We start from the raw sequence: 27286 nt of genomic DNA, 5'->3' as shown, positions 1-27286 counted from the left end.
ATCAAACTGCCCCCTTGGGCCCAGTTTCTGCTACAAGCACATCTGACAAGTGAAATGGAATATGAGAGCCCCCTGGGAACAAGTGATCATACAGTCCTAAACTTGGGGAACTAAAAGTAGAAGGAAGAATGGCAGGTGGAGAGAACAATAAGTCAAACTCAAGAAAAGGGATCTTCAAGGAAATGACAGAATTCCTTAATGGTATAGAGAACTAGAAGTCAATGCATGAGATGGAGTACCTAGCTGGAAAATAAGAGGAGGTAGAAGAGAATTTCATATCCAGAGGATGTGGAAATAGCAAAAACAAAACCCTTAGTTTAATCAGAGATCCAATGCTTTTCTGGCAAATCTTAGAAAATTCTTCAGTTATCTCAATAAATTCATTCCATTATACTATAACATACAAGGCACTGAGAAGAAAACAGATGAACTTGCCAGCGAGTGAAAAGTACACAATAAACAAAAACTGCATTTTTTACATAAAAATGATATTGTTGCAAACATTTGTAAGCAATCTTCTCAAAAGTAAGATTTGACAAATTCTGTTTTCTCTATGGCGTAAGATTTGTAGGCGATATTCACAAAAGTGACATTTAGCGAGTTTAGTACAGTGGAACCTCGGTACACGACCAGCTCCCTAATCGAACAAAGCTCAGCACTCAACCAAACAAATACAACCTGCCAGAATTTCGCTGTAAACTATTTCGTGTTTCTTCACATTTTCTGGCATTTTTTTGTATTTGTATAAATATGTCATCATGGGGCCTACAAAGATTAGTGATAACAGCCAACTAAACAGAAAACTGGTTGGGAAGAACTTGTTCGATACTCAAACAGAGCAGCACTCGAACAGCCTTCTGGAATGAATTAAGGTCGCATACCAAAGTTCCACTGTACTAGTTTTTCTTCTCAGTGCTTCAATGTCAGGCCCATCTTTGGTGTGCTGCACCTCTAAGAAACTCACACCTAAAAAAAGAAAGTAAAAAGACTGAAGAAAGTGAAGAAGTATGCAACTAGGCTTGTTCCAGAGATAAGACATATGAACTACAAGGAGAGGCTAATGGAATTAAATCTAACAATACTGGACAGATCAACTAGGGAATACATGTATATGATAATATAAACCTGTAATGGCAGTTATTACTGAAAGAATTAAGGGTAAAACAGAGAGGAAGATTGCATTTATGACTTGCAATGCTGTTGGAGCACTATCAAGGCAACTTTTATGAAGGGATTCAGGAAAACTGGTTAGCTAGACAAGTCCTGGAGCTAGGAAGTACAGTGCCTGCACTTTAAAGAAGGAGTAAAAATACTGCAGTTCAGAGTTTGGAACTGTGAGATCAGCAAGTTTCTAGCAAGACAGCAATTAAGTGAATGTATGTATGTATTCTTATTCTTTTTAGTAATCTTTACAGGAAAAGGGGTTACTAGCCCATTGTTCCCGGCATTTTAGTTGACTTTTACAACACGCATGGCTTACGGAGGAAAGATTCTTATTCCACTTCCCCATGGATATAAAAGGAAAAGTAATAAGACCAAGAACTATTAAGATAAAATCAAAGAAAACTCAGATGAGTGTGTATAAATAAACGTGTACATGTATGTGTAGTGTGACCTAATTGTAAGTAGAAGTAGCAAGACGTACCTGTAATCTTGCATATTTATGAGACAGACAAAAGACACCAGCAATCCTACCATCATGTAAAACAATTACAGGCTTTCGTTTTACACTCACTTGGCAGGACGGTAGTACCTCCCTGGGTGGTTGCTGTTTGGAGGGATATGTTGTGTATCTCTATACGTATATGCTTCTAAACTGTTGTATTCTGAGCACCTCTGCAAAAGCAGTGATAATGTGTGAGTGTGGTGAAAGTGTTGAATGATGATGAAAGTATTTTCTTTTTGGGGATTTTCTTTCTTTTTTTTGGGTCACCCTGCCTCGGTGGGAGACGGCCGACTTGTTGAAAAAAAAAAAAAAAAAAAAAAAAAAAAAAAATGTATGTATGTATGTATGTATATATATATATATATATGTGTGTGTATGTTTGTGTGTGTGCGTGCGTACTCACCTAGTTGTACTCACCTAGTTGAGGTTGCAGGGGTCGAGTCCAAGCTCCTGGCCCTGCCTCTTCACTGGTTGCTACTAGGTCACTCTCCCTGAACCATGAGCTTTATCGTACCTCTGCTTAAAGCTATGTATGGATCCTGCCTCCACTACATCGCTTCCCAAACTATTCCACTTCCTGACTACTCTGTGGCTGAAGAAATACTTCCTAACATCCCTTTGATTCATCTGTGTCTTCAGTTTCCAACTGTGTCCCTGTGTTGCTGTGTCCAGTCTCTGGAACATCCTGTCTTTGTCCACCTTGTCAATTCCTCTCAGTATTTTGTAAGTCGTTATCATGTCCCCCCTATCTCTCCTGTCCTCCAGTGTCGTCAGGTTGATTTCCCTTAACCTTTCCTCATAGGACATACCTCTTAACTCTGGGACTAGTCTTGTTGCAAACCTTTGCACTTTCTCTAGTTTCTTTACGTGCTTGGCTAGGTGTGGGTTCCAAACTGGTGCCACATACTCCAATATGGGCCTAACGTACACAGTGTACAGGGACCTAAACGATTCCTTATTAAGATGGGGGAATGATGTTCTTAGGTTTGCTAGGCGCCCATATGCTGCAGCAGTTATTTGGCTGATGTGCGCCTCAGGAGATGTGCCTGGTGTTATGTTCACCCCAAGATCTTTTTCCTTGAGTGAGGTTTGTAGTCTCTGCCCATCTAGACTGGACTCCATCTGCAGTCTTCTTTGCCCTTCCCCAACCTTCATGACTTTGTACTTGGTGGGGATGAACTCTAGGAGTCAATTTCTGGACCAAGCCTGCAGCCTGTCCAGATCCCTTTGTAGTTCTGTCTGGTCCTCATCCGATTGAATTCTTCTCACCAATTTCACATCATCTGCAAATAGGGACACTTCAGAGTCTATTCCTTCCATCATGTCATTCACAAGTACCAGAAACAGCACTGGTCCTAGGACTGACCCCTGTGGAACCCCACTCGTCACAGGCACTCACTCTGACACCTTGCCACGTACCATGACTCGCTGCTGTCTTCCTGTGAGGTATTCCCTGATCCATTGTAGTGCCTTCCCTGCTATCCCTGCCTGGTCCTCCAGTTTTTGCACTAATTTCTATGCACCCTTCTCTCTCTCTTGTTTTATTGCTGTCACTCTGTCATAGAACTCCAGTAGGTTTGTGACACAGGATTTCCCGTCCCTGAAACCGTGTTGGCTGTTGGTGATAAGCTCATTCCTTTCTAGGTGTTCCACCACTCTTCTCCTGATAATCTTCTCCATGACTTTGCATACTATACATGTCAGTGACACTGGTCTATAGTTTAGTGCTTCATGTCTGTCTCCTTTTCTTTTTAAAAAAATTGAGACTATATTTGCTGTCTGCCATACCTCAGGTAACTCCCTGTTTCAATAGATGTGTTGAATATTGTTGTTAGGGGTACACATAGCACCTTTGCTCCCTCTCCCAGGACCCATGGAGAGATGTTATTCAGCCCCAGTGCCTTTGAGGTATCTAGCTCACTCAGCAGCCTCTTCACTTCTTCCTCGGTTGTATGTATTGTGTCCAGCACTTGGTGATGTACCCCACCTTTCCGTCTTTCCGGAGTCCCTTCTGTCTCCTCTGTGAACACTTCTTTGAATCTCACATCGACTTCCTCACGTACTTTGCGGTCGTTTCTTGTGATCTCTCCTCCTTCCTTCCTTAGCCTGATTACCTGGTCCTTGACTGTTGTTTTCCTCCTGATGTGGCTGTACAACAGCTTCGGGTCAGACATGGCTTTCACTGCTATGTCATTTTCATACTGTCATTGGGCCTCCCTTCTTCCCTGTGCATATTCATTTCTGGCTCTATGACTGCTCTCCTTATTCTCCTGGGTCCTTTGCCTTCTATACTTCTTCCATTCCCTAGCACACTTGGTTTTGGCCTCCTTGCACCTTTGGGTGAATGACAGGCTCATCCTGGCTTTTTCATTATTCCTGTTACCCTTGGGTACAAACCTCTCCTCAGCTTCCTTGCATATTATTGTCACATATTCCATCATTTCGTTTACTGACTTCCCTGCCAGTTATCTGTCCCACTAAACCCCGTTTAGGAAGTTCTTCATTCCCGTGTAGTCCCCTTTCTTGTAGTTTGGCTTCATTCATCCGGCTCTTCCTGCTTTCCCCTCCACATGTAACTCTACTGTGTATTCAAATCTTAAAACCACATGATCGCTGGCCCCAAGGGGTCTTTCATATGTGATGTCCTCAATATCTGCACTACTCAAGGTGAATACTAGGTCCAGTCTCGCTGGTTCATCCTCTCCCCTCTCTCTCTGGTAGTGTCCCTTATGTGTTGGTACATGAGGTTTTCCAGTGCCACCTCCATCATCTTAGCCCTCCACATTTCTTGGCCCCCATGTGGCTCCAAGTTCTCCCAGTCGATTTCCTTGTGGCTGAAGTCACCCATGATCAGTAGCTTTGCCCTGCTCGCATGAGCCCTTGTGGCCACTTCAGCCAGTGTGTCAACCATCGCTCTATTACTCTCATCATACTCTTGCTGCTGTCTTCCTGTGAGGTATTCCCTGATCCATTGTAGTGCCTTCCCTGCTATCCCTGCCTGGTCCTCCAGTTTTTGCACGAATTTCTATGCACCCTTCTCTCTCTCTTGTTTTATTGCTGTTCTGCTGTCTCTGTCTCTCTGTGTGTATGCATCTGCATGTCTGTGTGTGTCTGTTTTTTTCTTATCCTACCTTGGTAGGAGACAGTATTAATAAAAACAGTGATAAATACTGTATATAACTAGGAACAAAAGTCTTTTCTGATGTACATTTTGAAAACACAGAATATACATACTTTGGAAGGAGTAAAATTTTCTGTTCCATCATGTGTTCTAGCTTAAGGCCCTTTTTAGAAACAGAGTTGACAGGTCCATAGTATCGATAAGCATTTTCTAGCATAGTTCGCAGGTCACCAATTAGCTCTGTAATGTTATGATACTTTCCAGCTAACAGATCATCCTTAACTGTAAAAAAAAAAAAATGGAAGATTACTGAAAATTGCTATTTTATATGTAAATAGAACAGTTAAGACATTAAACTACAAACATAAAAATTTTAATATACAGTGGACCCCCGCATAACGATTACCTCCGAATGCGACCAATTATGTTAGTGTATTTATGTAAGTGCGTTTGTACGTGTATGTTTGGGGGTCTGAAATGGACTAATCTACTTCACAGTATTCCTTATGGGAATAAATTCGGTCAGTACTGGCACCTGAACATACTTATGGAGTGAAAAAATATCGTTAACCGGGGGTCCACTGTATTCTAAACTCGTTAGTACTAAAAAAAATAACTGAAATTTCTCTGTTTAATTATTAAAATTCTGAAAAATGAATGAATAATATTAAATTACTTATTTCTGAATAGTAGAAGCATAATGAAACTAATCACAGGTAAAACACAGGTACAGGTAAGATAAAAAAAAAAAAAAAAAAAAAGTAATAAACATATTGTGCCATATATCAAAGTTTTCTAATTATAGGGAATTCTCATCACTTCACTCACTTTTCTTAAGCCATAATGGTTTCTTCACAACCTCCAAGTAATCTCTGTTTCTTTCTGGGTCTAACTCAATAGCTTCCATAAATGGGGCATTGCTTCCTTTCTGGTAATCTGACATCAGTTCACCCAGAATTCTGAAAAAAAAAAAAAATCAGAAAAACACTAAGAAAAACTAAATCAGAGCACATTTAATACCTTCTCACTCACTAAGTTTTCCTTGATTATATATTCTTAGTGGTGAATGATATGGCTGGTATAATTTCAGTAACCAACAATGCTACCACCAACCAGTATTTCAAGAAATTACCTTTATTCCATGATCTTGCACACAAATCTACCACTTTCCACATTTTTTTTTATTTTTCTGGTTCTCTGTTGCAATCTAACAATATGAGATTACTAAAGTGTCTGCATATTTCAATTGTTTTACCACTTGCTTCTCTTTGCTGATTACCTTAGCAAAACAAACATATGAAGGGTGTTTTCCTAACACATCTGGTACTCAAGTAAAGAGTAGGTTGGTAGACAGCAACTGCCTAGGGAGGTACTACTGTCCTGCCAAGTGACTGTAAAACAAAAGCCTGTAATTGTTTTCCATGACAGTAGGATTGCTGGTGTCTTTTTTCTGTCTCATAAACTTGCAAGATTTCAGGTACGTCTTGCTACTTCTACTTACACTTAGGTCACACTATACATGCATGTACAAGCATATGTATATATACACACCCCTCTGGGTTTTCTTCTATTTTCTTGCTAGTTCTTATTGTTGTTTATTTCCTCTTATTTCCATGAGGAAGTTCAATAGAAGTCTTCCTCCATAAGCCATGCGTGTCATAAGTGTCGACTAAAATGCTGGGAGCAAGGGGCTAGTAACCTCTTCTGTATAAATTACTAAATTTAAAAAGAGAAATTTTTGTTTTTCTTTTTGGGCCACCCTGCCTCGGTGGAATACGGCTGGTTTGTTGAAAGAAAGAAGAAGAATAAGGTTTGCCTTACTAGCATAAACACTGACTTTAACATCAACTGCTTCCCACCAAAACAGGGTGACCCAAAGAAGGAAACTCATTCATGCATTATCGTTGATATTTCTTCCTTCCTTTCACTAGAATTGCATCACAGGAATGATGACTGGGTGCTCATTAATGAAGTTAAAGGATAGGGACAAGTTAAATATTATTGTAAATCAAGTGAGGGATTATGCAAATCAATATTACAATTTTTTTTACAACCCCCCCCCCCCCCCCACACAAAAAAAAGCATCATTTATTCAATTGCTGTCTTGCCAGAAGTGAATAAAACAGCAAAATTCAAATGACCTTTCAACTTGTATTATCCCCACCTTTATCCTTCAAACTGCAGACACTGTACTTCCCACCTCCAAGACTCAAATCTGGCTAACCAATTTTCCATGAATACCTTCATAAATGTTACACTGCTTAACCTCCAACAAGTTAAAGCCCTACAATCACTTGTCTACTCATCTAACATGCTCACATACACCAGCTGGATGCTCAAGCCCCTATAACTTAAAAACCTTTACATTCTCCCCAACCCTTCCTGGAACAATTTTTAATCATCTGTCCTCTCACTTGTAAGTATTTATACACTTTTTGGGCCATCCTATTATGCTCCACTCTCTTTAAATTGCCAAACTTCCTCAACAACCCCTCTTATGCCTTCTTAATATCTTGTGTAACCATAATCCATCTTTGCATCATAGTCACACTATAAATTTTTCTCAAACAAGACATTTCCACTACCTCCAACCTCCCCAGCATCTCACGCCCATGCCACATACAAATATGAAAAGGTAGGCTCCATTATAAAATCAATTCTAATAGACATTGTTAGGTAAGACACATATGCAACAGTTAGGTATCTTTATTTTGAAACGTTTCGCCTACACAGTAGGCTTCTTCAGTCGAGTACAGAAAAGTTGATAGAAGCAGAAGATACTTGAAGACGATGTAATCAGTCCATCACCCTTAAAGTTTCAAAATAAAGATACCTAACTGTTGCATATGTGTCTTACCTAACAATCTGTCGGTATTTTATACCATTTTAATGTTCATTCTGTCAGACACTGCAACACAAGGGTATCTTGGTACAGACCATCAACTTCGACCTCTACTAGTGAGAACGGCTGGGTTTGAGAGGGACCTGCCCTCCCAAAGCAACCTACGTCTCACCTCCTGGCACTATATAAAGGCTCCATCCTGTCACTTCAACTTCATATTGTTTCAGACAACGGAACAATGCTCTTCTCCAGACTGAGGGACTGACCACCTCAAAACTTTAAGGGTGATGGACTGATTACATCGTCTTCAAGTATCTTCTGCTTCTATCAACTTTTCTGTACTCGACTGAAGAAGCCTACTGTGTAGGCGAAACGTTTCAAAATAAAGATACCTAACTGTTGCATATGTGTCTTACCTAACAATCTGTCGGTATTTTATACCATTTTAATGTTCATTCTGTCAGACACTGCAACACAAGGGTATCTTGGTACAGACCATCAACTTCGACCTCTACTAGTGAGAACGGCTGGGTTTGAGAGGGACCTGCCCTCCCAAAGCAACCTACGTCTCACCTCCTGGCACTATATAAAGGCTCCATCCTGTCACTTCAACTTCATATTGTTTCAGACAACGGAACAATGCTCTTCTCCAGACTGAGGGACTGACCACCTCAAAACTTTAAGGGTGATGGACTGATTACATCGTCTTCAAGTATCTTCTGCTTCTATCAACTTTTCTGTACTCGACTGAAGAAGCCTACTGTGTAGGCGAAACGTTTCAAAATAAAGATACCTAACTCTTGCATATGTGTCTTACCTAACAATCTGTCGGTATTTTATACCATTTTAATGTTCATTCTGTCAGACACTGCAACACAAGGGTATCTTGGTACAGACCATCAACTTCGACCTCTACTAGTGAGAACGGCTGGGTTTGAGAGGGACCTGCCCTCCCAAAGCAACCTACGTCTCACCTCCTGGCACTATATAAAGGCTCCATCCTGTCACTTCAACTTCATATTGTTTCAGACAACGGAACAATGCTCTTCTCCAGACTGAGGGACTGACCACCTCAAAACTTTAAGGGTGATGGACTGATTACATCGTCTTCAAGTATCTTCTGCTTCTATCAACTTTTCTGTACTCGACTGAAGAAGCCTACTGTGTAGGCGAAACGTTTCAAAATAAAGATACCTAACTGTTGCATATGTGTCTTACCTAACAATCTGTCGGTATTTTATACCATTTTAATGTTCATTCTGTCAGACACTGCAACACAAGGGTATCTTGGTACAGACCATCAACTTCGACCTCTACTAGTGAGAACGGCTGGGTATGAGAGGGACCTGCCCTCCCAAAGCAACCTACGTCTCACCTCCTGGCACTATATAAAGGCTCCATCCTGTCACTTCAACTTCATATTGTTTCAGACAACGGAACAATGCTCTTCTCCAGACTGAGGGACTGACCACCTCAAAACTTTAAGGGTGATGGACTGATTACATCGTCTTCAAGTATCTTCTGCTTCTATCAACTTTTCTGTACTCGACTGAAGAAGCCTACTGTGTAGGCGAAACGTTTCAAAATAAAGATACCTAACTGTTGCATATGTGTCTTACCTAACAATCTGTCGGTATTTTATACCATTTTAATGTTCATTCTGTCAGACACTGCAACACAAGGGTATCTTGGTACAGACCATCAACTTCGACCTCTACTAGTGAGAACGGCTGGGTTTGAGAGGGACCTGCCCTCCCAAAGCAACCTACGTCTCACCTCCTGGCACTATATAAAGGCTCCATCCTGTCACTTCAACTTCATATTGTTTCAGACAACGGAACAATGCTCTTCTCCAGACTGAGGGACTGACCACCTCAAAACTTTAAGGGTGATGGACTGATTACATCGTCTTCAAGTATCTTCTGCTTCTATCAACTTTTCTGTACTCGACTGAAGAAGCCTACTGTGTAGGCGAAACGTTTCAAAATAAAGATACCTAACTGTTGCATATGTGTCTTACCTAACAATCTGTCGGTATTTTATACCATTTTAATGTTCATTCTGTCAGACACTGCAACACAAGGGTATCTTGGTACAGACCATCAACTTCGACCTCTACTAGTGAGAACGGCTGGGTTTGAGAGGGACCTGCCCTCCCAAAGCAACCTACGTCTCACCTCCTGGCACTATATAAAGGCTCCATCCTGTCACTTCAACTTCATATTGTTTCAGACAACGGAACAATGCTCTTCTCCAGACTGAGGGACTGACCACCTCAAAACTTTAAGGGTGATGGACTGATTACATCGTCTTCAAGTATCTTCTGCTTCTATCAACTTTTCTGTACTCGACTGAAGAAGCCTACTGTGTAGGCGAAACGTTTCAAAATAAAGATACCTAACTGTTGCGTATGTGTCTTACCTAACAATCTGTCGGTATTTTATACCATTTTAATGTTCATTCTGTCAGACACTGCAACACAAGGGTATCTTGGTACAGACCATCAACTTCGACCTCTACTAGTGAGAACGGCTGGGTTTGAGAGGGACCTGCCCTCCCAAAGCAACCTACGTCTCACCTCCTGGCACTATATAAAGGCTCCATCCAGTCACTTCAACTTCATATTGTTTCAGACAACGGAACAATGCTCTTCTCCAGACTGAGGGACTGACCACCTCAAAACTTTAAGGGTGATGGACTGATTACATCGTCTTCAAGTATCTTCTGCTTCTATCAACTTTTCTGTACTCGACTGAAGAAGCCTACTGTGTAGGCGAAACGTTTCAAAATAAAGATACCTAACTGTTGCATATGTGTCTTACCTAACAATCTGTCGGTATTTTATACCATTTTAATGTTCATTCTAATAGACATTATTTAGGTACGCATACTGGTCAGAGAGTCCATCGTAAGTCTGAGTTGTCGGTAAACGACTATGTCACTAAGTGAAGAGAGGCTGTATTACAATAATGCAGTAGTCTGCAGAACAGTAAATCTCTATTTTGTGTGTGAATAAAAATTCAAAATGTAAAGTACATGTAATTGTAATACAGAAATGTCTACATTGTTAATCCTGGACCCTATTTTTTAAATTGACAATTTTTGAATTCTGTGTCAAATTGGCTAAATTACAGATTTCTGATCACTTTATTAGGTAGTTGAAATGGGTAAATGGGCAGTTTCTTGTACTCAACCATTAGAACAGAAGGAATAATAGTGAAATAGCCATGAATCTGGTTGACTGGAACAAAGAAATTGGCCAAAAATAGGGCTCAAATTGAGCAAAATTGCCAATGCATAAATATTGCTGCGACTAACTTTGTGAGAGAGTAATTCCACAAGTCTTCAATTAAATTTTGTACTTTTTGTCTCATTACTTTTGAAAGAAGATTCTCAATCATTTCATAAGAATTTTTTTTTTTTTTTTTTTTTCAAAAATTCTCCGACCCTGAGAGCAAAATTTAGATCAGGGGTTCCGACCCTGAAAGGATTAACATCTATACATAATATAATACCTACAATTATCAGGTAATGTACACAAGTTGAGCATCACTAATCTGGCATCAGTGGGTCCTGTAGGATGCTGGATTAGTGATTTTGCCAGATTAGTAAGTGGCTAGGTTAGAATACTCTTAACTCAATATTTACACACTGGCGATTTCACCTGCTTTATGCCCTATTTTTGGCCCATTCCATTGTCCCAGTCGACCAAACTCACAGCTATTTCGCTAGTATTCCTTCTATTCTGTTGATTGAGTACAAGAAACTGCCCATTTACCAATTTCAACTACACAATAAAATAGTCAGAAATCGGTAATTTGGCCAATCTCTCACAAATTTCATATGCCATTTTCAAAATACTGTCCAGAATAAACATTGCAGACCTTCCTGGCACTTAAATAACATTTTCTCTGTTCATTAGTCACATCTCCAGGCTCCTTTTATATTACACTTGCTTTCCATTTTGAATTTTTATTCACTCAAAAAATAGGTTTCCCGTTATGCAGACTATTGCATTATTGTAATAATTGTATAAATAATGTAAACCCATTCGTGGCTGTGCATTAGACTGGCCAGTTAGACACTTATTCACAAATAACCCGCACATAGAAGAGAGGAGCTTACGACTACATTTCGGTTCAAGTCGGACTGAAACATGACTTTGTAAATGGTCCAAGTTGGACCAAAACGTCGTCGTAAGCTCCTCTCTTCTATGTGTGGGTTATTTGTGTATTGCTCCAGTCACGGTATTGTGCCTTTTTCGTTATTTTAGACACGTATTGGATGGAGACATCATTTGTTTACTCTTGAACATCAACAAAAATTGGAGATTTCTGCTACTTTGAGCACAATTTCAAGGTACTTTCTGTCATGAAATCAATCAAAATCATATCTATTTCTGTAATACATTTTCCATTCTATGAAAAAAGAGACAAAAAAAAAAATGAGAATATAACCATACAAACCATACGAAAATACACCACAAAGTCGCTGTTTTACACCAAATACATGGTCGCAATTTTTCCTCATTATGGATTGCATGCGGCAGAATTTTTTTATATAGTGCACACTTACCATACAGACCTGTTCTCTCATATGTAGACCTAAATTTACTAGGCACAGCTTAACTGAGTGAGCTGAGCTCATGGCGACCAACAGCGGCTTCAAAGCCACCTATCTTTTATGGACAATGTACAGTTTATGTGCTTTACACAACAAAAGGCATTTCTTTTATTCATTGAAACCATGGCTAGGGCTAAAAGTGAGCAGGTTATAACAATAAATGGGGAAAATAAAATTGGAATGACTTATGCAGCAAGTAGCGCCACCAAACAGTAGCGGCAGGTTGGTGTAGCAACCCTGGAAATTTGAAATTATGCTTACTGAAATTAGTGCCAGAATACTGATGAAGCCAGATTACTGATTGCCGGATTAGTGATGACTGACCTGCATCATGTTGCTCTCTGCATAAAGTAAAAGGGGACAAAAGAGAATGTAAGAATTATAGGGAAAGAAGCCTGTTGAGTATACCAGGTAAGCATACAGTAGAGTTATTACTGAGAGATTAAAGGGTAGAACAGAGAGAAGGATCACAGATGAACAAGGTTTTTAACCCTTTGACTGTTTCCGACGTATAAATACGTCTTACGAGCCAATGTTTCTGACGTATTTATACGCATAAATTCTAGCAGCTTCAAATCAAGCAGGAGAAAGCTGCTAGGCCCACATGTGAGAGAATGGGTCTCCATGGTCAGTGTGCACCATATAAAAAAAATCGGGGAGCCAGTGGTGCATTGTGGGAATGCCATTTCAGTTGTCATTTTTCAGCATGTCTAGTGGTAAGAAATATGTGATTCCCCAGCAAATCTGGGACTCTTCTCTTCCCAAGTGATGCTCTAACACAGATGGAAGTGTCAGTGAAGATCAATTTCATGATTTGGAGGAGTTTGAGACCAAAAGCAATGGAGGAGGAGGAGGGGGAGGAGGGGAGGAAGAGGAGGAGGAGGAGGAGGAGGGAAGGAAGAGGAGGAGGAGGAGGAGGGAAGGAAGAGGAGGAGGAGGAGGAGGAGGAGGAGGAGGAGGAGAAGAGGAGGAGGAGGAGAAGAGGAGGAGGAGGAGGAAGAAGAAGATGTAATAATATTGTTCCCTTGAAGCAAGAAAAAAAAAAGTCCACCCCATGACAGTGACAAGATAAGGGGAGATAACATCTGATAAGAGCTGACTTTGATGAGCGTAAAGGAGGGTAATATTACATGACCATCGCCTCCCTTTGTTTTTGCTGGTACACAAACATTTCTGTCTGTCTATTTGTCTGTCTGTCAAGCTCCCTGTCTGTCCATCTAGCTCTCTGTCTCAGAGAGAGCCACAAGACTGTGTCATCACGTTTACTCACATCTTCAAGCAGAGTATAGCACTTTGTCTGGATTTCTTGGGTTATCCTAGGTAATTTACACTATGTATACTTGTATTTATGTGTACCTGTGAGACAGAGATAGGCAGACAGAAAGAGAGACAGATTGAAAGATATAGAATGAGGGAGAAAGATAATTAGATAGAATGGAGGAGGGGAAGCAGCATCCGACCCCATTGTTTTGACAGGGGTAGGGGTAGTGACTAATGAGACAATATGTCACTTTGACAGCTGCCGACTTCTGACTCAAAACAATTATAAGCCACACACTCGCACACAAGGAGGAGGAGGAGAAGGAGGAGAAGGAGGAGAAGGAGGAGGAGAAGAAGGAGGAGAAGAAGGAGGAGAAGAAGGAGGAGAAGAAGGAGGAGAAGAAGGAGGAGAAGAAGGAGGAGAAGAAGGAGGAGAAGAAGGAGGAGAAGAAGGAGGAGAAGAAGGAGGAGAAGAAGGAGAAGAAGAAGGAGAAGAAGAAGGAGAAGAAGAAGGAGAAGAAGAAGGAGAAGAAGGAGGAGAAGAAGGAGGAGAAGAAGGAGGAGAAGAAGGAGGAGAAGAAGGAGGAGAAGAAGGAGGAGAAGAAGGAGGAGAAGAAGGAGGAGAAGAAGGAGGAGAAGAAGGAGGAGAAGAAGGAGGAGAAGAAGGAGGAGAAGAAGGAGGAGAAGAAGGAGAAGAAGGAGGAGGAGAAGGAGGAGGAGAAGAAGGAGGAGAAGAAGGAGAAGAAGAAGGAGAAGAAGGAGAAGAAGAAGGAGAAGAAGGAGAAGAAGAAGGAGAAGAAGAAGGAGGAGAAGAAGAAGGAGAAGAAGAAGGAGAAGAAGAAGGAGAAGAAGAAGGAGAAGAAGAAGGAGAAGAAGAAGGAGAAGAAGAAGAAGAAGAAGAAGAAGAATTGTTTGTTTGTTTGTTTGTTTTTGTAAACAAGTTTTGTAAACAATATATTGATAATTATGTTTGTGTGCTTATTGTGTTGTATACAACGAGTGTATATATATACATTGCACCTTACTTTGGTCTCATAGGCCACATAAGTTATGTGAAAAAATAAAATAGTGAAAAAAACAACAAACCTTCAAATACAAGTAAACTAAAGTTTACCGGGTGAGCGGCAGTCGCCGCTGTTGCCATACGCGGCTCATTTTCTGCAAACTTCACGGCTCTATATCTCGGTAAGTACCGATGGCAAAAATTTTTTTTTTGGACTAAAACACTCAGAAAAATAATCTTAACATTTTCATAAGAAAAAATAATTTTTTTTTTTTTTGAATATTTGGCGACATAGAATGACAGTTTCAGAGAGGGGCCTGAAACAGTCAAAGGGTTAAGGGTAGAGGATGTGTAGATAAATGTAAGGAAGTTTTTGCAGCATATGATAGGGTGGATAGGAGAGTAATGTGGCAGATATTGCAAGTGTATGGAATGGTAGTAGGTTACTTGACCCTTTGATAGTTGCAAGCCCCTTTCTGAAACTGTCATTCTATGTCGCAAAATTTTTGGAAAAAAAAAAAAAATTATTTTTTCTTATGAAATGATAGAGAATCGTTTCCCGATGGTAATGACACCAAAAGTACGGAATTTGGTCGAAAACTCACGGAATTACGCTCCCGCGAAGTTAGCGGTCACGGCGACATACGCATCGGCAATTTCGCCAACTTTGAGCCCTGTTTTTGGCCAATTCTGTTGTTCCAGTTGACCAAACTCATAGCTATTTCTTTAGAACTTCATATTTTCTATCAATTGAGTACAAGAAACTGCCCATTTACCGATTTGAACTGCTCAATAAAGTGGTCAGAAATTGGCAATTTGGTCAATTTCATGCAAATTAAAAAAGATGCCAATTTCAAAATAGGGTCCAGAATAAACAACATAGACATTCTTGGCACTAAAATAACAGATCCTCTGTTCATTAGTCATGTCTCTAGGCCCCTCTTATATTACTATTGCTTTCTATTTTGATTTTTTTATTCATACCAAAAATACAAAATTTACTGTTATGCAGACTACTGCATTATTGTAAAATTGGTATAAATAATATCAGTGCACTAGTGAAAGAATATTAGACTCCCCAGTTGACGTGTACTGGACGTGTAGTGTGATTTGCTTACTCTTGAACATTGGTAAAAATCGAACATTTCCGCTAGTTTGAGCTCAATTTCAAGGTCGTTTCCATCGTGAAACTAATCAAAATCATCTCTATTTCTGCAATATGTTTTCAATTTTATCACGCGACACCATGAAAACAAGAATACAACGATAAATACTATACGAAAATACACCTCAAAGTCGGCGTTTTAATCCAAAAAAAAAAAGTCAGTTTTTTTTTTCTCATTATGCACTGCATGCTGCAGGATTTTTTTTATGTGGTACACACTGACCACACAGACCCATTCTCTCACATGTGGGTCTACCAGCTTTATTTATTTATTTATTTTATGTCTTTGCAAACAGTACATTGAGATTTTGTATTTACAATAGTGGGTTGCAATGCAAAGAGAGCCTCTATTATGCCTAGGCATTATGTACCAACTTATCATTATTGGCTTACAGACTACTTAATACTAAGGAGTATATCATAGTTGTACAGTAGGATAGTAATTATTTTGTAGTTGTACAGTAGAATATTAATTATAAATGAATCAAAATTTGTATAATACAAAGATATATTTTATATTCGAAAATGCTTTTTTTGAAAACAATGATTCAATTATATTCCTGTCAATAATGGATAAAAGGTTCAATGTGATTGTTTCAGTTATGATGTGGGAGTACATAGGTGAGTAAGTGTGTACTGAGTATTTATCATTTAATCTAGGGTCATTAAGTGCTTTTGAGAAGAGTCTTAAATTGGTTTTCAGACTGGGTTACTTTAATATCTTCTGGTAATGAATTCCATATTTTGGGGCCCTTTATGTGCATGAGTTTTTACACAGTGTGATATGGACACGAGGTATATCAAAAAGAGATCTGTGTCTTGTGTTGTGGTCATGTGTCCTGTTTAGGTTGGTGAGGAGAAGTTTGAGTGGAGGGTTTGTATTTGCGTGTATTGTTCTGTGTATGTAGTAGGCACATGAATAAGTATGGATGTTCTTAATGGTGAGCAGATTCAGACTTTTGAAAATTGGTGGAGTATGCTGGCGGGAGTGGGAATTTGTTATCATTCTTACTGCTGCCTTTTGCTGGGTTATTAGGGGTTTCTCCTGCTTGATTTGAAGCCGCTAGAATTATTGAGTATATATACGTCCAAAACACTGGCTCATATGACGTATACATATGACTAAAACAGCCAAAGGGTTAAACCAGTTAAGAGCCTTTCATGTGGATAGTGAGGCTCAGGTTAAGGTGTATAGGAGGGAAATTATTTTCCAATAAAAGTAGGCCTTAGGCAGGGATGAGTGATGCCACCATGGTTGTTTAACATGTTTACAAATGGGGTTACAAACAAAAAGTAAATGCTAGGGTGTTGGGTAGATGTGTTGGATTAAAAAATAAGGAATCTAATACAAAGTGGAAGTTGTCATAGTAGCCATTTGCCAGTGACATGGTGCTTTTGGGAGATTCTGAAGAGAAGCTGCAAGTGTTGGTTGATGAATTTGGAAGGGTTTGTAAAATAACGAAATTAAGAGAGAACTTAGGAAAGAGAATACTGATAAGTAACAAAATATTTAGGCAATTAAAGATTAAATATCAGATTGGTTCAGCGCTGGCACTCTGAAGGAGGGGTGTTAATGTTGGAGTTTTTTAACATGTATTCAGATATTTGGGAGCAGATTTGCCAATGGATGGGGTCACAGAACTGACAAGAGGGGTAAAAAATGAGTGGTGCTTTGAGACATCTGTGAAGATTAACATTATCCATGGAGGTAAAAATGGGGAATGTATGAGAGTAGAGTGATACCAACTCTTTTATATTGGTGTGAAGCATGGGTTTTGAGTATTGCAGTGAGGAGGCTGGAGGCAGTAGAGATGTGTCCGAGGGCAATGTGTGGTTGAATTCTCTGCATAACATTCACTAGTTTGAGATTAGGAGGTGCAGGGTTAGTAAAAGTGTTATTCAGAAGGATGAGGCTGGGTTGTTGACATGGTTTAGACATTTAAAGAAGATGGAGCAAAACAGGATGGCTTGGAGAGCATATAAATCAGTAGTAGAGGGGAGGTGGGGTAAAGGTCATAAGAAAGGTTCGAGGGAAAGGGTAAAGGAGGTTTTGCATGCAAGAGGATTGGACATCTAACAAGAGTGTGTGAGCGTCTGAGATAGGAATGAGTGGAATCATGTGGCTTTCTTATGACTTGACATGCAGTTGGAGTGTGAACGCAGCAACATTCAAAAGGCTTATTGCCCTATAATTCAAATTCTTTTATTTCCTTGCAAGTTTAGTGAAGGGATTCAGGGAAACCGGTTATTTTTATATAGTCGGACTCGAGTCCTGGAAATGGGAAGTACAATGCCTGCACTCTAAAGGAGGGGTTCGGGATATTGGCAGTTTGGAGGGATATGTTGTGTATCTTTATATGTATGTGCTTCTTAACTGTTGTTATGAGCACCTCGGCAAAAACGGTGATTATGCGTGAGTGAGGTGAAAGTGTTGAATGATGAGGAAAGTATTTTCTTTTTAGGGATTTTCTTTCTTTTTGGGTCACCCTGCCTCGGTGGGAGACGGCCGACTTGTTAAAAAAAAAAAAAAAATTACATTATGTTTCAGGTAGTAGGTTGGTAGACAGCAACCACCCAGGGAGGTACTACCATCCTGCCAAGTGAGTGTAAAATGAAAGCCTGTATTTGTTTTACATGATGGTAGGATTGCTGGTGTCCTCTTTTCTGTCTCATGAACATGCAAGATTTCAGGTACGTCTTGCTACTTCTACTTACACTTAGGTCACACTACACATACATGTACAAGCATATATATGCGCACCCCTCTGGGTTTTCTATTTTCTTTCTAGTTCTTCTTCTTGTTTATTTCCTCTTACCTCCATGGGGAAGTGGAACAGAATTCTTCCTCCACAAGCCATGCCTAAGAGGTGACTAAAATGCCAGGAGCAAGAGGCTAGTAACCCTTTCTCCTGTATATATTACTAAATCTAAAAGGAGAAACTTTCATTTTTTCTTTTGGGCCACCCTGCCTCGGTGAGATACGGCCGGTGTGTTGAAAGAAAGAAACATGCAAGATTTCAGGTACATCTTGCTACTTCTTACACTTACATCACACTACACATACATGTACAAGCATATATATACATACATACCCCTCTGGGTTTTCTTCTATTTTCTTTCTAGTTCTTGTTCTTGTTTATTTCCTCTTATCTCCATGGGGAAGTGGAACAGAATTCTTCCTCCGTAAGCCATGCGTGTCGTAAGAGGCGACTAAAATGCCGGGAGCAGGGGGCTAGTAACCCTTTCTCCTGTATATATTACTAAATGTAAAAGGAGAAACTTCCGTTTTTCCTTTTGGGCCACCCTGCCTCGGTGGGATACGGCCGGTGTGTTGAAAGAAAGAAAGAAACATGCAAGATTTCAGGTACATCTTGCTACTTCTTCTTACACTTATGTCACACTACACATACATGTCTTCTTCTATCTTTCAACACACCGGCTGTATCCCACCGAGGCGGGGTGGCCCAAAAGGAAAAACTAAAGTTTTTCCTTTTACATTTAGTAATATATACAGGAGAAGGGGTTACTAGCCCCTTGCTTCTGGCATTTTAGTCGCTTCTTACAACACGCTTGGCTTACGGAGGAAGAATTCTGTTCCACTTCCCCATGGAGATAAGAGGAAATAAACAAGAACTAGAAAGAAAATAGCAGAAAACTCAGAGGGGTGTGTGTATACACATGCTTGTACCTGTATGTGTAGTGTGACCTAAGTGTAAGTAGAAGTAGCAAGACGTACCTGAAATCTTGCATGTTTATGAGACAGAAAAAAGTACACCAGCAACCGTACCATCACGTAAAACAATTACTACAGGCTTACGTTTTACACTCACTTGGTAGGACGGTAGTACCTCCCTGGGCAGTTGCTGTCTACCAACCTACTACCTAGGACACATGCATGTACAAGCATATGTATACACACCCCTCTGGGTTTTCTTCTATTTTCTTTCTAGTTCTTGTTCTTGTTTATTTCCTCTTATCTCCATGGGGAAGTGGAACAGAATTCTTCCTTCGTAAGCCATGCGTGTTGTAAGAAGCGACTAAAATGCCCGGAGAAAGGGACTAGTAACCCCTTCTCCTGTATATATTACTAAATTTAAAAGAAGAAACTTTCATTTTTCCTTTTGGTCCACCCCACCTCAGTGGGATACGGTTGGTACGTTGAAAGAAAGATTTACATTAGGTGAGGAAGGATTGGATATCAGATTGGAGGGAGAGAGTATGGGGGAGGTGAATGTGTTCAGATATTTAGGAGTGGATTTAGGAGTGGACGTGTCAGCAGATGGGTCTATGAAGGATGAGGTAAATCATAGAACTGATGAGGGAAAAAAGGGCGAGTGGTGCACTTAGGAGTCTGGAGACAAAGAACTTTGTCCGTGGAAGCAAAGAGGGGAACGTATGAGAGTATAGTTGTACCAACACTCTTTTATGGGTGTGAAGCATGGGTGATGAATGTTGCAACAAGGAGAAGGCTGGATGCAGTGGAGATGTCATGTCTGAGGGCAATGTGTGGTGTGAATATAATGCAGAGAATTCATAGTTTGGAAATTAGGAGCAGGGCCGGATTAAGAAGTCTCTGGGCCCTAGGCTATTCAGATTGGCGGGGCCCCTTTGAGTTACGGGTAAGCGAAGCGACCCCTTCCAGCTTGGGGGTGGGGGGGGGGGGGGAGTCGGTGTGAGCCTGTTTAAGGTCTAATTAAATACATTCTGGCTATTTAGATTAAATTTAATAGGGAAAGTACATCAAGACAACCAAAACCATTTACCAACAGCCATTATAAGTATCTTGTTAAATCATGCATTTTAAAGAGAATAAACTCAAGACAGCATAGTATTACTAGATTAGGCTATTAAAGTAGTGACATCATGTACCTATTATATTCAGCATAACCACTACAGAAATATTATTCCCTTTATAAATCACTGACCATTATTGTTATCATTGCATCATGCATAAGACTATCAAATCATATAAACTACAGAAAATTGGAGAGGAATCTCCCATACTCACCCATTAGCGGGAAAACACAGCTGTTCTGATGTAAACAAAGGCGTGTTGAGTGTTGCCATCTATGGTTAGGTTTATTTATTTTTATTTTATTTCATTATTTATTTTTGTTTTGATTAATTTTTAAAAATCAACTTTACTCTCCAAACACTTGAACTTTTTAGGTAGGGACCCCTTTGCACTTGCACCATGTGCGCAGTCTTGGATGAGCCCCTGAACCCCTTGGACCGCGGGGCCCCCAAATGCGCGGGGCCCTAGGCAAATGCTTAGTTTGCCTATGCGGTAATCCGGCCCTGATTAGGAGAGGGTGTGGGATTACCAAAACTATTATCCAGAGGGCTGCGGAGGGGTTGTTGAGGTGGTTCAGACATGTAGAGCGAATGGAACAAGACAGAATGACTTCGAGTGTATAAATCTGTAGTGGAGGAAAGGCAGGGTAAAGGTTGACCAAGACAGGGTTGGAGGGAGGGGGTAAAGGAGGTTTTGTGTGCGAGGGGCTTGGACTTAGAGTAAGTGGGCGTGAGTGTATTTGATAGTAGTGATGGAGACAAATGGTTTTTAATACTTGACATGCTCTTGGAGTGTGAGCAAAGTAACATTTATAAAGGGATTCAGGGAAACCAGCAGGCTGGATTTGAGTCCTGGAGATGGGAAGTACAGTGTCTACACTCTGAAGGAAGGGTGTCAATGTTGCAGTTTTATAACTGTAATGTAAAGCATACCTCTGGCAAGATAGTGATGGAGTGAATGATGATGAAAGTTTTTCTTTTTCGGGCCACTCTGCCTTGGTGGGAATCGGCCGATGTGTTAATAATAAAAAAAAAAAAAATTACATAGGTAGTTTACAGTGAGGGTTTACAATGATTTGTATTGCAAAGAGAGCCACTATCATGCCTTGGCATTACGGGCAGTCTAAACTTAATACATTACTGATTACTTAACACTAGACATACAAGACAGAGTTTGATAAGGTTGCACTAATTATACAATGGGTTATACATCTATTAAATATATGTTATTCAACATTTGCATTAGGTTAAAATATGAGAATTTATTGTACTTTGAGCATTTACTTTTGGGAAGTAACACGGTGAGCAATGATATTTTGAGGCAGTGGAGAGCAATTTGGTAGCTCTGTAGGTAAAGTTAAGTACTGAGTATTTAGTTTTGGGTGAGTAGTTGGTTTTTAAGAAGAGTTTTGAATTGATTTACAGACAGGGTTCCTTTGGTATTCACTGGTAATGAATTCCAAATTTTTGTGCCCTTTATGTGCATAGAGTTTTTACAGTGTGAGATGTACACGGGGAACATCAAAGAGTGATCTGTGTCATGTGTTATGGTCGTGTGTCCTGTTAAGGTTGGTAAGGAGAAGTTTGAGTGGAGGGTTTATATTTGAGTGTAGTGTTCTATGTATGTAATAGGCACAATAATAGGTATGAATGTTCTCTATGGTGAGTAAGTTTAGATTTCTGTATACTGGTAGAGTATGATGTCTGGAGTGGGAATTTGTTATCATTCTGACTGTATCCTTTTGTTGAGTTATTAATGGTCTGAGATGATTTATTGTTGTTGAGCCCATGCACAGATTCCATAGGTGAGATAAGGGTAAATGAGTGAGTGAAACAGGGCAAGGAGAGCTGGTTGTGGAACATAGTACGGTATCTTTGATAGTATGCCTACGGTCTTGGAGATTTTCTTGGAAATTTGTTGCATATGTGTCTGAAATATGAGGCTACTGTCAAGGTGGATTCCTAAGAATTTTCCCTCTGAGTCTTTTGACAGGTAATCTATTTATCATTATGTTAAGTGGAACATTTGTAGCTGTTTCCAAACTGAATGCAATAGGTTTTGTCAGTATTGAGAGTAAGCTTGTTAGTCATCATCCAGGTAGATATTTTCTGTAATTCAGCATTTAGTGTTGGCTAGTATGACTGGGCTTGGGTGAGAGAAGAAGTATGTAGTGTCAACTGCAAATATGGGTTTGAGTAGTCGAGATGCATTTGGCAGGTCGTTATGTAAATGTGAAAGAGAAGTGGGCCTAGGACACTTCCCTGTGGGACCGCGACCATAAATGGTTGTGTGGAAGAGTTAGCTTCGTGTGTGTACACATATTGGCTTCTGTTGCTAAGATATGATTTTAGGTAGTTGAGGGGGTGCCCTCTTATACAGGTTGTCCATTACTAATCCGGCTATCAGTTATCTGGTTCCATCAGTAATCCGACACTAATTTCGGATAGCATAATTTCAAATTTCATCATTATACTGACTGCAGATGGCTGTAAATCCACAGCAGCAAGCCAATGGAGGAGAAAGCAGTGATGAAAATGAGGAAGATGTAGTAGAAAGAGTCTCTGTTAATAGGTTCATTAAGTGTATTCTAACCTAACCACTCTGTAATACAGCAAATTCGCTAATCCGACACACTCCAGGTCCCAATGATGCCATATTAGTGATGGCCGACCTGTCCCATATTGTGTTAATTTTATGTGCAACAAATCAGGGTCAACTGTATCAAAAACTTTACATAAATCAGTGAAGATCCTCAGTGGAACTTCTTTTTTCTCTAGAGCAGTGTATATTAGTTCTAGTATGTGTATAATAGCATCATTCGTGTTTTTATTAGGCCTGAATCCAAACTGACAGTGGTTGAGTATGTATGTTCTTAGGCTCTTTCAGCTTTAACCCTTAAACAGTCCAAACGAATATATACGTTCACTTGTGCAGCGCCCCGAATATTTTGAAGAAAAAAAAAAAATTTTATAGAAAAACAAAGAGCACATTTTTTAAGTGTTTTAGAATAAAAAAAAATTAGGGTCAGTGCTTACAGAGATATGAGGCAGAGAAGTTGGCACTGGATGCTCTTGTGACGGCAACATGGAGTCCCGCTGCTTGCAGAAGTGTTGCCAATATACCTTTTTTCTATTTTTCATATTATTTTACATAATTTTTATGTTCTGATAATTACAATTTATAGTAGTTCTTGTCATTTCATAATCAATCTTTGTTCTGACACCAGTATTAGGTACTGAAATTGTCACAAACACATTGACAGGTGGACATTTACACCTGCCTTGGTCATTTACTATTCTCTTGGAATACAGTGGACCCCCGCATAATGATCACCTCCCAATGCGACCAATTATGTAAGTGTATTTATGCAAGTGCGTTTATACGTGTATGTTTGGGGGTCTGAAATGGACTAATCTACTTCACAATATTCCCTATGGGAACAAATTCAGTCAGTACTGGCACCTGAACGTACTTCTGGAATGAAAAAATATCGTTAACTGGGGGTCCACTGTATATACAAAGTATTTATAGGTCCCAGCAATGTTTTGGATAGGGGGGGGAGGAGGGAGGAAGAGGAGGAGGAAGAAGAGGAGGAAGAAGAGGAGGAAGAAGAGGAGGAAGAAGAGGAGGAAGAAGAGGAGGAAGAAGAGGAGGAAGAAGAGGAGGAAGAAGAGGAGGAAGAAGAGGAGGAAGAAGAGGAAGAAGAAGAGGAGGAGGAAGAGGAGGAGGAGGAAGAAGAGGAAGAAGAAGAAAAGGAATGAGGACGAGGACGAGGACGAGGAGGACGAGGAGGACGAGGAGGACGAGGAGGACGAGGAGGACGAGGAGGACGAGGAGGAGGAGGACGAGGAGGAGGAGGAGGAGGAGGAGGACGAGGAGGACGAGGAGGACGAGGAGGAGGAGGACAAGGAGGAGGAGGAGGAGGAGGAGGAGGAGGAGGGCGAGGAGGACAAGGAGGACGAGGAGGAGGAGGAGGAGGAGGAGGAGGAGGAGGAGGAGGACGAGGAGGAGGACGAGGAGGAGGACGAGGACGAGGACGAGGACGAGGAGGAGGACGAGGAGGAGGACGAGGAGGAGGAGGACGAGGACGAGGAGGACGAGGAGGATGAGGACGAAGAGGAGGATGAGGAGGAGGATGAGGACGAGGACGAGGAGGAGGAGGAGGAGGAGGAGGAGGAGGAGGAGGAGGAGGAGGAGGAGGACGAGGAGGAGGACGAGGAGGAGGACGAGGAGGACGAGGAGGAGGAGGAGGAGGAGGAAAATAATACGTAATAATAATAACAAGTAATAATAAGTTGCCTTGAAGCATGAAAAACAAAGTCCACCCTGACAGTGACATGATAAGATGAGATAACATCTGATAAGAGCTGACGTTTGATGAGCATACACTAGGGAGGGGGAGGGTGCAGCTGATAAGAAAAGATTAGAGGTGACATTTGATGAGCATCGCCCTGCTTTGTTTTTGCTGGTACACAAACATTTCTGTCTGTCTATTTGTCTGTCTGTCAAGCTCCCTGTCTATCTATCCGTTTAGCTCTCTGTCTCAGAGAGAGCCACAAGACTGTGTCATCCCCTTTACTCACATCTTCAAGCAGAGTATAGCACTTTGTCTGGATTTTTGGGTTATCCTAGGTAATTTATACTACGTATACTTATATTTATGTGTACCTGTGAGACAGAGATAGACAGAGACAGATTGAAAGAGAGAGACAGACACAGATAGACAAAGGGAGAGACAGACAGAGATACACAGAGATAGACAGAGATACAGAGATAGACAGACCCTAAACTTGGGGTTAACATCACTTTCCTCTTAAAAGAGTAGTGTTAATATGACATTACATCAGTGAATCCTTGGTGTTTGCCGCACCGTTTGCTCTAGCTGGGGCTCAGTTTAACTGGCGCTCCCACAAGTTACTAAATGCTCCCAGATTTTTTTAATACTGTGCACACTGAGTGTTAAGACCCATTCTATGCTGACCAGGCATCTCAGGCCAATTGTGCCAAATTTGGAGGCAGGAAAATTAAAACGTATATATACATTTGGGGCGCTACGCGTAAGAACGTATATATACGTTTGGACTGTTTAGGGGTTAAGTGCAAAGAATAAAATATCTTACAATTATCAACAATCAGATGATTCTAATACCTCTACACTACATGTACCTAAGCACCAAACAATATATAAAAAGCATATCACTCAAAAAAGAGGAAACATTCACAGTCATTCGCTCAATTATTGTCTTGCTAGATGCGTAATTACATCACAGTTTGGACGGCCCTTTAAATCACAACATTCACAAGGATGGGTACAGACGTTGCAGTTTGGAGGGCCATCTAAACTATGATATCAAAACACTTCTGGCAACATAGTGATTGAAGGAATGATGGTGAATGAGTCTCCTCTTTTATTTTTTTTTTAATCACCCCTACTTTGGTGGTAGATGGCTAGTGTGTTAAATAAAATGATATACCATCTCATAAAGCAGAAATAATGTATGTACAGTGTAGAACAAATCTTTAATGCTTTATTTGTCAGACATGCAATGAATAAAAAAGTATGTCTCTTTTCAATAAAAATAACCACTTGCCTGTATCCTAAATTTAGCTCATCACTCAGGTGATCCGTTTTGGTCTTAGTAATAACTCGTTTCTTAGGAGTAACAGGATGATGGACTAAGAGGCCACCTCCCTTGTGTACAAGATTCGAGGAGAAGGCCTGTAGACGAGACAGTCCACCCTGTGATGTCTTACATGGGGACTGGGACGGAGTGGAAGAACATGATGATGGAGAGGAATTTGACCCACTTTGGAATGATTCATTGATAATATCGCTCATTCCAGAGTATAGTGACAATGATGACTTCTTGCAATTACCATCCTGCAGACAAAAGCATTAAGATATTTTAAATGGCAACATGAGTGATGTAACAGTAGTAGATGTGGTGGTAATATCTGCAGTAAGATACAGTACAGAATGGGAAAAGCTTAATTATATACAAAGGGTTTGCAGCTTATGAACACACTGAGTTTCTCTTGCTTCAACTCACAAACTGACTGTTTGTAATAACAGCATATTTTCCAAATGAAAACATGGGTAAACACTGAGCAAGTTTCACATGTTCCCAGGTGTATGTGCTCATAACTCAGGCATTCATTAAGATGTGACCCACAACAATTAACTAGCACCTGGGTACAGTACAGTACATACTTACTGATGGGCAAATATATGCAGGTGTAAGGAGACTTGCCCATACACCCTACTCCGCCTAAGAATTTAACCTAGATTTTTTCAATTGTGAGCTGAAGTCTTTACCACTAAGCCACAACTCACACAATTACAGATTTTTCAGCCTACCTTAAGACTTGAAATATTTCTTATAAAGACAGAGCTGTACCTCATAGAGGAAGTCTCTTAAAAATACCAACCAACTTAAGCACTAACAGAGCTAACCTTTACTTGATCAAGAATGGACAGAGTCCTATTTACACTGATATATAATGATGTTGATACCACCCTATAACAGCAGATTGCTCCATCATTCTGGTACTCTCCCCAAGGTCCCTCTGCCTCCAATACTAACCTTGTGTTTCTTTTCAGGTATCTCCTTGAATTTAAACTGCAATTACAGTAAACCCCTGCCGTCAGCGGCCGTGACTTTTGTGAAATCCAACTTCCGGCAACTTTTCTGCCAAAACATAGCCTTGTGGTTCGTGATTGGCCTCATGATTTGGCAACCATCCAGTACACATCGCCAATAGCGCACACACAAAGCCAATCTCCCGCACTATTCACACTCAGTGTGCCATT

General features: G+C 40.4%; 1 protein-coding gene across 3 annotated transcripts in view; it reads right to left on the bottom strand.

The window, feature by feature from the left end:
- The window catches only part of LOC128688283 (uncharacterized bromodomain-containing protein 10), a 311849-nt gene that overhangs the window by 232908 nt on the left and 51655 nt on the right, over positions 1 to 27286 (bottom strand). For 2 of the 3 annotated variants that reach the window (XM_070086577.1, XM_070086576.1), the window contains 3 exons: positions 26067 to 26356; positions 5616 to 5746; positions 4901 to 5069 (listed from right to left, as the gene is read on the bottom strand). In XM_070086577.1, the coding sequence (XP_069942678.1) occupies positions 4901 to 5069; positions 5616 to 5746; positions 26067 to 26356 (590 nt within the window). The other variant, XM_070086578.1, reaches the window with a different exon arrangement.

Source organism: Cherax quadricarinatus, chromosome 19 (genome assembly GCF_038502225.1).
Source record: "Cherax quadricarinatus isolate ZL_2023a chromosome 19, ASM3850222v1, whole genome shotgun sequence".
Lineage (NCBI taxonomy): Eukaryota > Metazoa > Arthropoda > Malacostraca > Decapoda > Parastacidae > Cherax > Cherax quadricarinatus.
The sequence above is the reverse complement of the archived record's forward strand: the minus strand, read 5'-3'. Positions and strand labels throughout refer to the sequence as shown.